The sequence below is a fragment of the Lagopus leucura genome, unplaced genomic scaffold, assembly GCF_019238085.1.
Source record: "Lagopus leucura isolate 7727_CA_CO unplaced genomic scaffold, USGS_WTPT01 Super-Scaffold_100157, whole genome shotgun sequence".
NCBI classification, from domain to species: domain Eukaryota; kingdom Metazoa; phylum Chordata; class Aves; order Galliformes; family Phasianidae; genus Lagopus; species Lagopus leucura.
In genome coordinates, this window is record NW_024962334.1 from 14,019,366 (window position 1) to 14,036,210 (window position 16,845).

At 40.1% G+C, this 16,845-nt stretch overlaps 1 protein-coding gene across 4 annotated transcripts in view; it reads right to left on the reverse strand.

Moving 5' to 3' along the window:
• RARB (retinoic acid receptor beta) overlaps positions 1-16,845 on the reverse strand; it is a 188,812-nt gene that overhangs the window by 62,942 nt on the left and 109,025 nt on the right. For 2 of the 4 annotated variants that reach the window (XM_042889139.1, XM_042889141.1), the window contains exon 2: positions 5,186-5,334. In XM_042889139.1, coding sequence (XP_042745073.1) covers positions 5,186-5,334 — 149 coding nt within the window. The remainder of the gene's footprint in view (positions 1-5,185; positions 5,335-16,845) is intronic. The other 2 variants (XM_042889140.1, XM_042889142.1) reach the window with 1 other exon arrangement.

The following is a 16,845-nucleotide window of genomic DNA, read 5'->3' on the forward strand; positions in this document are numbered from 1 at the left end:
CTTCCCTTCCCTTCCCTTCCCTTCCCTTCCCTTCCCTTCCCTTCCCTCATGCTATGTGTATCTTTTTTTGAGTTAGTCCTACAGAATTATTGACCTAAATTTCAAGATTTACATCAATGGCTATTCTCCAAATTGCTTAAAATCTTTGCAATTAAAAAATAAGCATTTGAGTCAGACAGGAGTCATAGCTAGAAGACCCCTGAAAATACGGTGGCTATCCTTTTAATTTAATGATCCTACATTAGGTGCATTTTCTTAAGAAAACTCTGATGTTATTCTTTTACAATAAAAGATAATCTGTGATCACTCAGAACAGAATTAGATTTTTCTACATTTTTGTCCACTGGCACCAGCAATGGGCAGAGAGGCACCTTGATCATTCAGGCAAAACCATTGGACCGTAAACCTCCTCTCTTGTATGTTGCATTCTTTTCTCTTCAGAACTCCTCTGGGTATCTTTGCTGCCCACTGAATTCAAACCAGGAATCCAGGCAGGGCTGCCAGCAGAGGAATGCTGTCTTTTAAGTGCTCAGAACAAGGGACAAGGCTTTAGGAGACAGCTGAATGTGCCAGAACATCAGCTTCTCCTCATTGCCCACACAATGATGGCATTGTTTGAGAAACCAGCCCACCACACTCAATCTCTCTTTTTGCAAAGGCAGCTACAATGACGAGTAAAGTCAGGCCCAAAGAGTTGAGCATTCAGTGGCAGCCCTATAACCACTTGTACCAGCTGGATAAATCCAAGCTGCTCATTTTGTGTGGAATTTGTTAGCATGCTATCTAGCAACACCCAGAGACCAAGAAAACAGAAAGTTTTTAGAAGTCTTCAACTGAGGTCATAAAACAAATTCCAAAACCCTCCTCTGAAATGCCACACAGTTTACAAAATGGAAAAGCTGTAAATAAGTTTAACATTGTAAATGTGTTGTATTTTACACTGAAAAAGATGGGTTGGCTCTGAAATTTCTACAGAACACAAGAGCACTGTGAAGATTGGCTCAATTTTGAGATTTTAATATATACCAAGCCACTAACGGAAAAAAACAAAGCCAAGACTCTTACTATTCAATTGGTTTAAAATAAAAATGGTAATAAATAAAAAATAAATAAAAAAAAAAACCCTGACTGTTGAATATGACTGATCAAATTAAAAAAACTCGGATACCAAATTTGCACAAGTGTCCCATTTTCAAATTTGGAAGGCAAGAAGTCAGGTACTCTAAACCTATGATCACTAAATTTTCAGCACGAACATATTCAAATTAGAAAACAAAATCTCTTAACATTATTTAGACAGCTCCTAAACGTCCACTGTGGTTCATAAATGCATACTATGAAAAACACGAGCCTCAAAAAACCTCAGAAGAGTATGATATTGAAATAAGCTGTAGAACATTATTTCTAGTGAGGGGCAGCACTGCAGACATTGGTCATGAGTAAGACAGAAGGATCATTTTAAAAAGCAGGGTTTAAAATACGTAAAAAGAGAAAGCGTTTGGCAAAGGAGAATGGGAGACTGCTCCTGGGTTCCTAAAACAACAAGGTCCAAAGACGACAGTGTGGAGGAAAAGGGCAAGAAAGGAGTAGAGAAGAGACCAAGCTGAAATCTAAAAACCACACAAAAAGACCACAGCTGGAGTCTGACAATGAAGGCAGCTGAGTGTAGATCCTGGGACCAACAGGACAATGTGATGTGTGAGTTACAGAGGAGATCAGCAATGATGTCATGGCATGATGTTAAAAAACACAGAGTGAGATGGAAAGCTCTGTCTTCAGGAAATCTGCATCCACAGCAGCAGTCAGCCAAGCAAGAGGCACACCAGGTACAGACAGGAGGGGATGAAGTTAGAGTGGGGGTAGCTTTGGAAATCAACCATGGGCAGGTGACAGCTGACAGTAATTAAAAGTTTTCACTGCAGTATTTCCCTGGTTTCCCAATGGAGCATCTCAATGTCATAATGGCCAGTCACAGCTCTCCAAAGGCTCATGGCTAGAAGGGTCTCCATTAAGTACATGCCCTTCATTAGCAGAATATTGCTTTTGGCTCACAGGGCATTGGACTACTGTAAAACAGTTCAGTAGCTGATGCTTTTGGGACAGAAAACTAAGGAATTGAACCTCAGGGAACAATATCAGCAAATGGATAAAAGTCATTTAGGGGGGTGTTAAATAAACAGTAAACTAAGTAAGAGGAGACTGTAAAGAGCCCTGAAAACCAAGAAAATGAAAGGCTGCCAAACCAGAGGCGATAATGAACCCAAAATCTCAAGGACAGAAAGCTGTCCATTTGCACTAGAAGGAGATGCTAATAATTACCTTCATGGCAGCCTCACCAGCAACTCAGAACAGGAAGGCAAAGGAGGAGCAAACAGAAAACTAGAAGAAAACTAAGGGAGAGCTATCACAGAAAAACAAAAGGAACAGGGCCCTAATTAGAGAGAGAAATAGGGTATGAGGGGAGTTTTCTTTTTGTATTTCCCATGAGAAATAAGACTGCCAGGAATTTGAAAGGAAAGGTAAACGAGTCAGAAAGGAAAAGGGAAAGGGCTCGAGAAAAGGCTCTCAAGAGAAGAGGAAAGTCCAATGCTAGAGGAAAAAACGAATGAAGGGAAGGTCTAGTAAATCAGGTGTATAAAGAAATGCAATCCAGAGATCAGTAAGTGAGGTTACATCTCCATATCCCAACATACTTTGAAATGTTAGTCAAGTGCAGTGTGCAAGAAAATAAAGTTCTTTTGAAATTGCATGGGAATATGTGTTCAAGCAAAGAAAAAATAAATATATGTATTTGATAATGAGAAGAAAGGTATAACATGAATTCTTATTATCGTTTTCTGACGTATCAGAGAAGCAGCATGAAACTACAACACTGTGCTGAGCCAAAGCCATCAGTGAAACTTGTACTTTCCAAAAACCAGGGTTAACCAACTGAAAAACAGAGATCCACAGAAAATGAGACTTCCCCAATAGCGATGGACAATTATGAGGGTTTATTTAAACTCACAAAGGAACTGGATAGATTTTTGCACAAGGACAAAGAGAAGTGTGAAGACAGAACTGATAGTTGGAATGCAGGGTAAAGGCAAACTTAGGTACAGGTGGGAACCTAGGTGGTTAGGAAGCTGCAAGGTGGCAGTTTCTCAAAGGTACAGGAGCAAACATGGAGGAAAGATAAAGGAAAACAAACTAAGTGGTCTAAAAGGACTCAAGAAGGGCAATGTTATTTGAAGAAAAAGTAGAAAATGTCTGTGTTAAAGGTTTCTGCAGCTGTTTCTTGGTGTTTTGGTTACAAATCATTGTCTGCTGTTATCCAGCACATCCCTTCTGTTGGCTGGCTCATTGTGTTATTTGCCAGCCCCTGGCCCTCACTAAGGATGGTGATTCAATCAGTAGCATAAGCTTTTTAAATCTTAGTCGAACATGTTGAAGAGCTAGTGTCAGCTACTCCAACTATTACCAGTCTTAGGCATTCGTATCATTGATTTGGAATCCTTTTTGTTTCTCATACGCTTACAGGTTTCATATGCAATTCATCTCTTAAAAAAAAAAAAAAAAAAAAACACTGAAAAAACCAGCAGCTACTGCTAACTGTTGAATTATCCCATTCCACAAATTAACAAATAAATGAACACAATTTTGTTGCTAAATGGCAGTGAATAACAGCTACTACCTTACAAGACGGATTTCTTCACATATTTTGACAGGTGTGGTCTTAATTACTTACGAAAATGCTTTGCAGTATGCCAATAGAAGCCCCTCCGTATATCCTAGCGTATTTTTCAAAAATAATGAAGTCTTAGGAACATGTGACCTTTCTGCCACAGTCTGCAATTACATCTGTGCTTAGAGTAAGTCTGTAGGTGAGCAAATGACACCACCATTTGTGTGTTAGCATCTGTGTGTGATGAGACTTCCTATTAAATGAAATCAGCTGGAGCATATTCTTACCATAGCTTTTCTTAACAGACACTTCAAATTCAGTAGTTTTGTGGCATGCAAAAGATACAGACAATATCCAAGGAAAACCTCAATATAAAAAGTGATTCTAAAGCAGAGATGAGTTTCAGTGGTTACTTTCACTATCTCAGTATCTGAGGTCATAAAACAGTGGGAAAATCAGGTGCTCATCCAACAGTTTTCTGCCTAAAGACACAAATCCAGAACTATGATATGTTTAATGTCACTACAAAAGGCCAGTGGTGTGGAAGATGTTGTAGGATGAAAGAATGAAGTAAAAATGCCTAACTGCACAGTATCTGAAAGATGTTACTATTCTTGCTGCAAATAAACCAGCAAAATATCTTTTATTATTTATTCTAGCAACGTTATTAATTCATACATGGCAGCTGTCACATTTTCATCAGGCCTCAGGATCTTCACTGCACTAAACAGTAGACAACTATTCTAATCTGAAGGATTAAAAGTACAGATATTGTGTCTAGTTGTTAGAAGAGAACATCATATCAGGGTACAAAGAAAACCATGAGACCATTTGGGACATATCTTTTCTTTATCACTTTTCGCACTACATTTTTCCTTGCACACGTGCTGTTCACTGTGTATTCACTTCTAATTACTGCCATATACACATAGTTTAATTCATAATGCTTCTCTGATATGTATCTCATCTTTAAATACATCCTCTGCTTTGGAATTGCATATCATATTACTGCATCCTACAGAACATTCATTCATACTCTGACAATTGTGGCAGTAGAAAGTAGTCAGCAGATGTGCCAGCACTGCCAGATTACATTTTGGGAATGCCATTCTGCTAATCTTCAAACTCCCAATTTGATTTGAAATTACTTAGACTATGCAAAAAATTTCCACATAATAGGTCCTTCTCCCACAGAAATAGCAAGGCTCAGAGCAGACAACAACCATATGAGTTCTTAAGGTACACTTATAAATGGATAATGAAGAGTCTTAAAGCATTATCACTTTTTATTCGATTAGCTCTGCATCTGCAACCACATTCTGATGTTAGTCAATGCTTATGGAAGTCCCTGAAAGACATACTTTGGCAGGAGTTACGGAGGAAAGGAATTCCAGGAATGACGGTCATTTATTTGGCTTTACTCACGTATCAGAATTAATTCACACAAGCAACTTCATTGCCTAGTCCCTCCCAAAACCAAAATGCATTACTATAAAAAGAAAGGGAGACAGTGGCACTCACCTTACATCCCTCACAAGCACTGACACCATAGTGATATCCAGATGATTTGTCTTGACAGACAAAACAGGGCTTGTAAACACGCGGGGGTGGAAGTGGTGAAGGAGGGCTTGGAACAAGTTCCTCAGAACTGGTGCTCTGAGTTTCAACTGCTAAAAAGAAAAAAGGAATATAAATGGATGACTCATGAATGAATTTCAAATAATCAGTCACTTACTGTATTACAATGATCAAACTGGCCCTTCCTGTCTTTGTTGAATAAAAAATTAGAAACAAAAGAAGACAACTAGTGACAGAACTACAGGCTGTACACTCAACAGTGTATTTTAAACTATCTGGTATGTAAAGTGTCATGATCCAGATACTAAACACCAAAAAAGCTTCATCTCACTTCATATACACAGCTTAATTATCTTCAAAGGCCCCAGAAATGGAAAGTCTTGGGCTCACGTTCTGTTTTTAGCTTACTGAATTACATGGGATCCATGTGTGTGCACTGGATATCAACGTTAAATGGAAAACTGAGGCATGTGTGTTTCCAATCCACCACTGGTTTTGGAAGAGCTCTTACATCTTTTGCCATTGTCTACAATTTTCCATGTGCAATTCTACCACAAAAAGATATGAAAATGGATCAGGACATACATGAAGAGGCAAGTGAATAAGACCCGAAGTGAAAATTATTGGAACAAGTCATTTATGTTGTTGTTCATCAGTAAAACCAGCACAATCCAGTAATGCTTCCTTATCAACTCTACGATTTGTAGCATCAGGAAACCTCTCTGAGAAAAAGCTATTAGATATTATGACCCCATGTCCTTTATTGCCTTAATATTTCTGGATGGCCATTTGTTTTGAACTTGCTAGAAAGCCAGTCATCCTTTTCAGTGAGAGGACATGAAAGCTCTGTGATGTGAGATAAGACACGTGAACTAGATCTTTTCAGAACATCTGCATTAGTTTTCTGTGATATGCTGTCATCATTCCTCACATTTATTGTAGATGCGCAATACATTTCCATGTTTCACCTAGCTGTTCTGCTGCTCCTCAGATAAATCCCTCCAACTTTTCAACAGATACACAGAAATGACAGAATCTGTGAACTCAGATCTATCCAGAAATATTAGGCACTATCTGCACAGCTAAATCTCCAGAGCACTACCAGCAGGCCCTAAAGAATATTACTCAATGGAAAATCCGAGTCAAGATTTACTGTACATGGTATTTTTCAGATTACTGAGATGATACATTTGTATTAAACCCATAATTCATTGTCAACTCGAGTTCTTCAAAATTCGCAGAGAGGATTGCAGCACATGATACGACTTCCGATTACTCGTTAGGGAAGGGACAATTTCTGCCATTTTTACTTGGATTAAACTACCATCAACTTCAAGGGCGCATTTTTTGGAAGAAAGTACATGCTGGAGTGGAGTGTTAAGGGCACTGATTTTAAGCACAGAAATATCTTCTCAACAGGACCGATTTATTTATATATGTAACAATAGGAAGGTTTGTGTGGAAAAACAGAAAAGTAAAATAACATGTGGCTCAATAAATCTTGATATTTAAACAATGTCCAGAACCATAGTTAACTGTTTCAGCATTCAACATGCTGATCTTCAACAAATCAAATATCTACAGCTTCCTACTGGCCCAAGAAAACTTTAATGAGCGTTTTTGTTAATGAAAAAAGAAGCGAGAACAATCATTTCTTCTCAATAGTAATTTTTGGTATTTAAGAGAGACACGGAGTGCTCCGTTATTGATTTCTGCACAGTCATCCTGCTTAAATCAATAATCTATTAGTACTTCTAAATTAAAGTCAGATTCATCAAATGCCCTTGAGAGTCCTCAAACGTTCTGCGTCTTATTTCACGCTAGCACAAGTATTATAGTGGTTTCCAATCAGTCTCAGAATGATAAAATTTTAGTTTAAAACTCTAATATCAGCAGACAATGTGTTTCGTATTAGCTCATTCAATTCTCCCAGTCAGTCTGAAAGGCGGTTTTTAGGCTTCTCTTGGGAAAACAAGGTTGTGTCATTCAATAAAACAACCACACTCCCACAATCCTTCTGTGATTTTGGTTAGTGAAAAGCAGTCTACGAGGAATAATGCCGATACACTTCTGTTTCTTCAACAATCTCATTGTAAACAAGCCCCACACTCTAATAGTAACATTCACGGAGTGAGCCATATGTACAACGCAGGTCGGTCCGGCACTGGCCAAGCACCAGCAACCTGGGTTGCTCAGAAGAGATTAAGCAACCAGCTCAGTTCATAAAGGAAGAAAGAAAAAGTGGTCAACAGCTGACTATGTGAAGATGCCATTGCAGATTTACTTTTTTCTGGAAAACTTGAAAAGATATATGAGAGTGAAAAACCCAGAAAAAAAACCCAGAAGATGCACCTCAAAACAGTCAGATATATATGCTACTGGAAAAGCTGAATCTGCTCAACACAGTGCTTGTGTCAGACGAACAACTGCCTAGAGAGTTTGGGAACGTTTGGTCCTAGGCAAGATGTATGAGGTTTCAGGAGCAGAAACTCTACTCCTAGTTGGCTTCTGACTCACTGTTCTTCCTTGGATTTAGCCTTTTAAACTCTGTATTTGAAAATATATGTACTGCCCGTGTGGAAATGCAGAAATCAGGTGCAGAAGCCTGTAGTGACTGAAGCTCACTGGGTTTTGAGCACTAGTTTTGTGTCACATGGATGGCTACTGGAAAAACAGCAGTGGAACTCGTTTCCATCTATTCATGCCTGCACATGGAAGCTAAAAAACACATCAAAAAAAGAGGCAGAGAGGGGGACACTGATGACATTTCCAAAAAGTCAAAGTTTGGAAATTTGTCAAGAAGTCTTAGAATTTTAGGAACAATTTAGTCCAAGTAACTTCTTCTGATGCCTTGCAGCCTCATCCTGTAGGCTGTGACACTGCTCACCTGAGAAAACAGAGGCCAGGCACAGCACAGAACACCTGAATGCTGCCAGAGCACACAGGGTCTGGCAAACAATAGGTCACTTCACCATTCCTAAGATGTCTGAAATATTTCTAAAGGTTAGATAAAGTAGCAGATAAGATCTTGAAAAGCACAGCGTGCTTTGTGAGAGCTAATTTACTGCCAGCTAAACCATGTTGACAGACAGAGGTATTTCACTTTGTGACCAAGTAGAAGCAGGCATTATGAAATGCCTTTCGTTTCACCAGGAACCTCGATTATTAAGCTAGTATGTTAACGCACACTTTGGACAGTTGAGTCTTAAAAGAATAAGAAGTTGTAAAGCAAATGGCATTTCCTGGATAGCCTCAAGGGAATTGTGAGTACTGAGCTCAGGGTCCCTGGTGGGAAGCAGCAATTTCAGCTAATTAGGGTGAATAGCAAAGTGTTGCATTTGGTCAAAACATTCTGTTAACCCTCATTTTTGTTGGCACCAACAAGAGTCTGGATTTTTTGCCTTTTTTTTTTTTTTTTTTATGAATTCTCTGCAGGAGTGCAAGGCACACAGCTCACATACATTAGGCAGAAAGTCAAAGGAAACGCCAAAGTTCAACTAAAGTACAAGTAATTAGAACCAGATTCTCTGCTGCTTGTATGTGTGCATTTGATTGTAGAAGTTATTTATAAGCCTCCAAACATTTGAAAAAATAACTATATACTGTAGATCATTTAATTTTTATGTCTAGTCTGGAAAAAAAAAAAAAGTCTGCTTTTAATCATCTTCCAGGAAAGAGCCAGGAACTGGGAAAGTGGGTCTCAATTGTTTCAATACAAATTTCTCTCTTTCATGTGCCACATAAAACTATACTATAAAATTAAATCCAAAATATCATTGACTCAACCTCCTGCCCCAATTTTTTCTTTTTAATAAAAAACCTCTTTGAATTTGTCATGCTTAAATAGTTTGCATTGTTATGAGGGGTTTTTTTTTAAAAAAAAACAAAAAAAAAAACCTGTTGTTTGGAAGACAGACAAGAGGGGGGAAAAAAAAAGTGCGAGAGAAAGAAAACATTATGGTGGAGACTTGCCAGCCTTGACTTAGTAACCTGGCCATGACCTTCCAGCGAGTGTGTGTTTGACCCGGTCACACATGACTCTGGCTGCGGACTGTTGCTGGGTTATAAGTCCCAGATATTTTTACCATATATACAACAGGTGCAGATCAGAGACAAAGGAAAGACGAAAAACAAAGTCTTCGCTTTGCGTGAAGACCCTGATTTTCTCTCTTTCAAAGCAAGCAGCAAAAGCAAAGAAGTCGGGGTACTATTTCACTTTATTGACATCTCTATACTCGATCGCTGTTCTACATGAGAATTTACTGCAGGGAAGTCGAGTGGGCTGAGGGCAGGAAGAAAGAGGAAAAGGCTCAGGGGAAACAACGCGCCAAATGTTGTTCAACTTGCATTGAATTACCAAACTGTCACATCCAAAACACAATCAAAAATCTTCCCTCGTAGGGCTGGGTATGCACTGAAGTTCTGGAAGGAATGTTTTTTACTAGAGTGAACACAACACACCTGGATTATAAAACATAGGCTGTCACGATAACTCCAGATTGAGATATTACTATCAGAGTTTTCAGAAGTACTTAAGAAAACATCTTTCACATTTTAGGGTTTCTTTTTCATTACTTGTGTCTTGCTAGCTGTGCACATCTGTCTTAAAGCCATGATGTTAAATGTAAGTTATTTTACTTAATTCCTCGTTACAATTTTTCCAGCTTAAATTTTAATCAAGCCATAGCTCAACTCTACAGGACAGCCTACGTCTTAAAAGAAAAAAGGCATGTTTTGGCCTTGAAAGACAAAAAAACATCCAAGTCTTCAGGTTTGGTTTTACTATGAAAAAGGGTATTTTTCAACTGGGACATCAAAAGTCCATACTTTATGATTTGGCTTTTACTTGAGGGTGCCCAATCCCAAACGATCTCTTCGTTATTTGAAAAGCTAAGAGTACTGTGTACAGTTTGGGAATCCTACAGTACAATTCAAAAAACAACCAAGCTTATAAGAAGTAGAGGTTGTGGAGAACAAAAGTCCAAGTTGCAAGTTCTAACTAATAGACAAAGTGCCACAAGGTCACCTAGAAGGTGCCTCAGCCGAGGTCATTTTCAGAGCCATGCCTATGGCACAGCTCCTGCTGCCAACAGCTATCTCAGACAAGGTGCAAGCCCTGATAGAGGCAGCCCACTTGGCAGAAGTCTCTAAAGCTGAAGTGCTTTTGCTGTTAGGACTTTTGTCAGTAAAGCAGTGATAGGACAGCTGGCTCCTGTCCAGCCACAGCTGGGAGAAGAGTGGTCCCGCTGAACTCTGTCCCCAGCTTCGCAAGTACAAGGAGTAGCTAAGCACATGCTTTGATATTCTTACCCTAATGAAGTTCCAGCTACAAATTTGGCCGCACTCCACTGAAGACAAGCACACAATCAAGACAGTATTTGCTTCTCCCCATCCTTTTGCATTCTCAAGTGTTTAGGCTGCTCCAAGTCAGGCCACTGGCTGGCCTTCATCAACAAAATTGCAAGGTTTCAATTGCAGATGTGTAATGTGGGCCAGCAAAGTAAAGTAACTTAATTCAATGGAGTTGTTGATACTGGTCTCAGCTGTATGACAGCAGTATAGGTGACTGACATCTTTATTTGTATCAGGTGATTAGGGCCAGAACATAAAATTCAACTTCTTACTACCAGCACAGCAGAGCTGTCCAGATATGTTTGTAGTAAATAAGAAAGCAACAGTGTCTACCAGTTGCTTATCCTTTTTTTCCAGTCTCATACAATTTCTGTTCTTCAACAGCATATTCCCTTTTTCATTTGCTGCACAGATTCAGTATTCCCACAAACATCTTCTCTTGGTTGCCCAGCGAAAGATGGGTGTGTTTGGGCAATACCCTTTTCTGTTCCACCACAAATAGTCTGGCCTCTTAATTAATCCATTTGAAATTGAAAATGAATTACCTGACTTCACAGTGCCATCTACCCTCCAGGGGCCCCATCTGCCAGCGGCCTTCCCAAGTGGCACTGCTGCACAGACCTGCCCCTGCCACTCACCTCCTGGCACGTAGCAAGGCCCGCAGTTCTCCTAACCCTGCCATATTTAGCGGCATGAGACCCTGCTCCGCACTACCTATCTAATCTACAGCCATGGTCTCCGATGCTCCAGTACTTGAATATCCCACGAGCACTCATATGGTTATCTTTGTAACACCCAAGTGGGATAAGGAAAGGGCTATTCTTTTTTACTTCAGAGATGAGAAACAGAAGCACTGACAGCCTAACAGCTTCATTTGCCTAGGTCTTAAATTCCTGGAAAAATGCAAGCAGCACCCAAATGCGATTTTCAACAGCAACTGAGAGCCCAACTAACTGTAGCTCTCACGTTGCCTTCCAAATGCAACCTTACATATCTTGCCCCAAGTTACAGATGGCATACAACACAGAGCAGGGAGCTTAATTAAATCACTGCTCAGCAGCTCTAACAGTGGACACCTCTGAGGCACTGCCCAGTTCCCAAGTCTGAGCATGCATCCAGCTCTACAGCCGGCTGCGAGATTAGGGGCCCTGGGCCCTCTGTCTGCAAGAGCCACCAGCACTGCTGGCAGGAGCTCAGGGGGGCTGGTGAAAGGCTCATCTACACTTGGTGATTTCCACAGACAAGTGACAATCAACTTTCAGCAAAACAACCACACTGTATATTCAACTACACAGGAAAGTCCCAGCAGCAAGAAGCCTGTCCTGAGAGAATCACAGACTGGCTGAGGTGGGAAGAGATTTCTGGGTCCACCTGGCCCAAGCCCTGCTCAAGCAGGGACACTCAGAGCAGATTGCCCAGGACCATGTCCAAGCAGCTTCTGATTACCTCCAAGGGGCAAACCACAAACTCTTGACAGCCTTTGCCAGAGCTCAGTCATCCCTCACCAAGAGGTGTTTCTTTATGTTCAGATGGTGCCTGTTGCATTTGTTTGTGCCCTTCATCTCCTGATTCCTGTCCCCACACACGGTTGTTGCTCAGTAACACCCATGCTTGGATGCTATGTCCCCACACAGGCAGAAGCAACACTAGAAGTTGCTACAAAAACCTGTATGCATGGCTCTACTGTCCAAGCCACCACCTCATCAACCACCAAGACATAAATCTAAACCTAAGAGGTTAGAAGAAAAGCGTCTGTGCTACATACTGAGCTCATCTGGTCTGGAAATTACCAATACGCCCAACCATATATTTCTGAATAAAAACGTTTTCCTGAAATTGCTGCATGTTGTGCCCTGAAAATATTCTGGAGGCAAGCTGGAACTGCAAGTACTTCCAGTGTATCTCCCAGGAAAGTCAGGACTTCTGACAACTACAAATTACTTTACACACACATTAACTACAGTGTACAGGATAGTGAGGAGGCTGCAGCTATGCTGTAAGAGCACATTCATGCTCTGTAGGGTTTGCTCAGCAGGGTCTTTTCAAACAAGAGCAACATCTACTCCAGAACTGCCAGCTTTGCAATGCCTGCTTCTCAAGTCCTGGCTCCACGAAAAATATGGGGAATCAGTTCTATCTAATACAGGAGATTTATGTTCACCTGACCTCTTCAAAGAAAATTACATTGTTTTGGGGTCTGTATTTTTTAACATTTGTGTCAGCACAGCAATTGTACATTTGGGTTTATCCATATGGGTAGCTACAGAGGAGACACGTTTACACTTGACAATTGTAGGTGGAAGCTTGCCATGATTAATCATATTAGAGGCAAGAACTACATCTGGTTACACCGGTGCTCCTCCCAGGACAGGCTTAATGATGCTCTAGGAACTGAGAACAGGAGTGTCTTTCGCTAAATAAATGGTTGGACAGACACCAGGAGGTGTTTCTGTGAGAGCTGGGGTGAAAGTGCGCGTGCAGACAGGATGGCCAGAGGGGCTGCAGGCACGGAGAGCTTACAGGGCAGCAACTCATCAGTTTGTATTAAGAGCCTACCTTCAGAATGAAAAAGAAAACATGTTACAGGGAGAAAAACAAATCGTATGGAAAACTGAAGAAAAACATCCGAAAGATGCTAGCTCCGTGGTTTTTTCGGGTCGGTGATTTTCCGCCTGGTCACTACCATGCAGAATTCCATCAATCTAGAGTGAATTTCTCATATCACTGCAAAACTGAAAAATAGGATCTTCTTTACCAAAGAAAATCATGCTCCCATTTGTGCAAAGTTCCATTTTCCTTTGAAAATGAGCTTTTCTTACAAGCGGGGCTCTCCTTGCTTTCCCAATGAATTCCCAAGGTCAGATCCTCATCTGGAGCAAAGCGGCACAAGCAAAGCAGCTACACTGGCTTAGAAAGGATGAGGACTTGGGCCTCTTTATTTATGAAAACAGAGCCTCTTTCTGTGACCTATTGATAAAACTGTGTCACAAATTTAGCATATTTTCCCTGCAGGATCAATAATAAGAAAAAGTCACACTGTGAGGGACAAAGCACTTAAAAATAGCAGAGGTGCAATTCTTTTTTTCAGACCAGTTTTACAGTGTCATAAACACACCAATTCCAAGAAGTACCCTTGATTTGTAAACATATAAAATGAAAAAAGCTCAAATCCAGTCTCTTCAATAAGAAATAAAAATTGCAAGGATAATGAAATCGTTACTGTAATCTTATATACATCCAGATATTTTACTAAGTCGTAAAGTCCCCATTTATAGCTATTAAATGCTTTACAGTACTTTGAGCACTTTTCTTTTATCTTCAGATCTTTTCAAGCATCCAAACAGAATAATCCAGAGCATTATGCTACAGGAATGAAGGAATGATTCCATTCCAGAAAGCTGGCCTCCCATCCAAGTTGGTATTAGTTTTCAGTATTACTGTGTCTGCCAAATAAATTTATTTTCTATATATTCAGTGTGTTCTTATGACACTATTTATCATGATTTTTTTGCCGTGGCTTGAATCCAGCAAGAAAATGAGAGTTTTCATATCTTTAATCACGTACTACTATTACACAGTTGTTCAGTATCACATGGACAAAATGAGACTGCTGTGCTCTATTTGCTGATGCCCTAAAACTGACTTGCCATGCAGTATTTTACATGTAATTTTATTTCTCAAACTCTAGGACTATCAACTTAGGCCATTTTGATCCTTAGGAATTTGTAGATCTTAAAATAAATAGAGTGACTCAGCAAGAGCCAATTCATTGATCAAAACTACTTCAAGTAAGTACAGACCAGTTAAAGTGCTTACCATCCCAATTAATTTGTATTGCAGCCACACTGCTGGATATCACTAATTGATTTATGTACCCTCCTTTCCATTCCCATTTACAAGGGCAATTATGAACTCTATCACATATGTTTAAATGGGTTATATTAGGATAATATCTGGAAGCTGGACTGCTGAGCTTGAAGTCTTTAAGAACAGGTGAATTGTTTAATGGGCTCACTATCAATCTGCTACAAACAGCCTATAACCTTTGAGGCAGAACATGGCACTAATATTTCAATTTTCATGGGCATTTTGGGGTTGACTGCAATGATGAGCTCAAACAGTATTTTTAATTGTTTTAAAAATGGCATATTATAGGCAGTAATAAACACTTACAAATTAGCATTATACCAGCCACTGCTCTCTGCAAAGCATGGTTTCTATAAACAAGTTAAAACGCATACATCTGTAAATAATAAGTATAAGTATGCTGAATTTAATGAATAAGGGCACTAAAAGAAATTGAACAGTAGGGGTTCAGCAATTAGAGTAACTGCCCATTTTATTAAAAATGTATTGTTTCCAGCTTTCACTTTAGAAGGCTTTTATTGCTCTGCTAATTCTGAGTTTTGATATCCTCGGAAAAGGAGGCCTACTCTTTATTTTCTTTGACAGTCTCATCACACAGTCCCTCGCCTCTTTTTATAAAGCATCAGACAATTATTAAGCTTATCTCACTGCTTGAGATCTCACTCTTGGACCCTCGCTGCGGATTTTTTGGCACGATGCCGCTCAGAGGTATGTTTCTTCTTCAAGTAATGAATCTGCTGAACCAGCAAAACCCAAGAAGCAGCCACCCACAGCTCCTTAGCAGGGCTGCAGCTTCCCAGCCCTCCAGCAGAGCAGAAGGAAGAGCGTGTGTCCAGCTTCCCTGCAATGCCCCTGCAAAAGCAGGGCCATTTGCTGAGGATGGTGAGGCTTGGGGCTGTGAAATGGAGTCAAGCATTTCCTCTTGCCTGTGGAGCAGCAGCCTTCTGCAGAGGACAAGGCAGAGAAAACTGAGAGGCAACGTCTTTGAAAGGTAGTTCCCTAAAGCAAGGAGGTGTCCCAGGAAACATCTCCTCTGCTCCTGGCATTATTGCTGTGAGTCTCTGGGGTACCTGTGCTTGTACAGGTCTATTACATACATCTCGCTTTCCTCCCTAGTTACTGTTAAGACTCCATAAGACTATTTTTAACACTAGCCTAATTGCACCCACATTGCTACACTGCTACAGCTGTGGGGGTTTAATTAAAACAATACATTATTTCCACTTAGACATGACATATAACAGTAAAAAATGGCTTTCATTGCTTCATCTTATCTGCAACAAGAAGAGTAGTCAGATGAAATTTTAACCTTACTGACATCTTCCAATGCACATACGCACACTGTGACAGGGACAAACTGTCTCCTCAGCAAGCCAGATCAGGTCAGTGCTTTACTAAAAGCAGCACACCTCAACACTTCCGATGCTCACATGAGAAATTCAAGTTCATGGAATATTTAAGAACTGAGTATCACCAATATCTGTTGAGGGAAGAAAATGAAATACACACTTTATCAAGCTGTAATGCTCGCCTGAGCAGAATTGCAGTATTTCTCAACTGAGTGCCTGCTAGACAAAAGATGGTAACATAGTGGGGAAGATACCGTGAAAATCTAAAACAGCACTGGCTTTCTTTGAAAATCAGCATCCTCATCATTGTTTACATACTACTTTATATCTATTTTTTTTTCATGTTTATGGGTGGGATTTTCTTTCCCTTGGTGCAGCTAACCAGGCAAGCATCACCATGTCCCCATGGCAGTTGGTGCCACAGAAGCCAAAAGCTGGGCAGGGGCTTGGTGCCTCAGCAAAAAGGTAGCAACACTGAGAGCAGATCTCTCTTCTCTGCCTAGAAGATAAAAGATCAATAAAATAAGATACCAATATCAATAAAACAAGAGACCGGAGCCTAGATGAGAACTGTGACTGAAGAGCGCATTTTCCAATACTCTTTTCTCTTACTCTCTACCTGTGTGGATTTTCCTATTAATCCCTTAGAGTGAGGAATGCTCATAATTTTATCTGTCATCTGTGATACCATTCTGACTCAGAAGAGCAAAAAATATGCACACACTGTAATGCTGACGAACAGACTTCTGCTAGTAGTGTTTCCCAGTTGCTTGGTGTTTCCTGTTCAATACCCACCTCCAGCCCCAAGTTTGGGTTTTTTTGCCCAGCTACTCTGCTCATGATTTACTGCGTTATTCCAGACTTACAAATAGGGAAGATGCACTTTAAACAGTGTATGACATAAAAGAAATATTTCATAACAGGAAAAACTCTAAATTTGGAGTGGGACAGGCAACATTCAATCCTGACCTAGAAGCAAATTCAACACTTGATGTCTCAAGAAACTTAAGGCAAAACTTACATTTTGAAAATGGG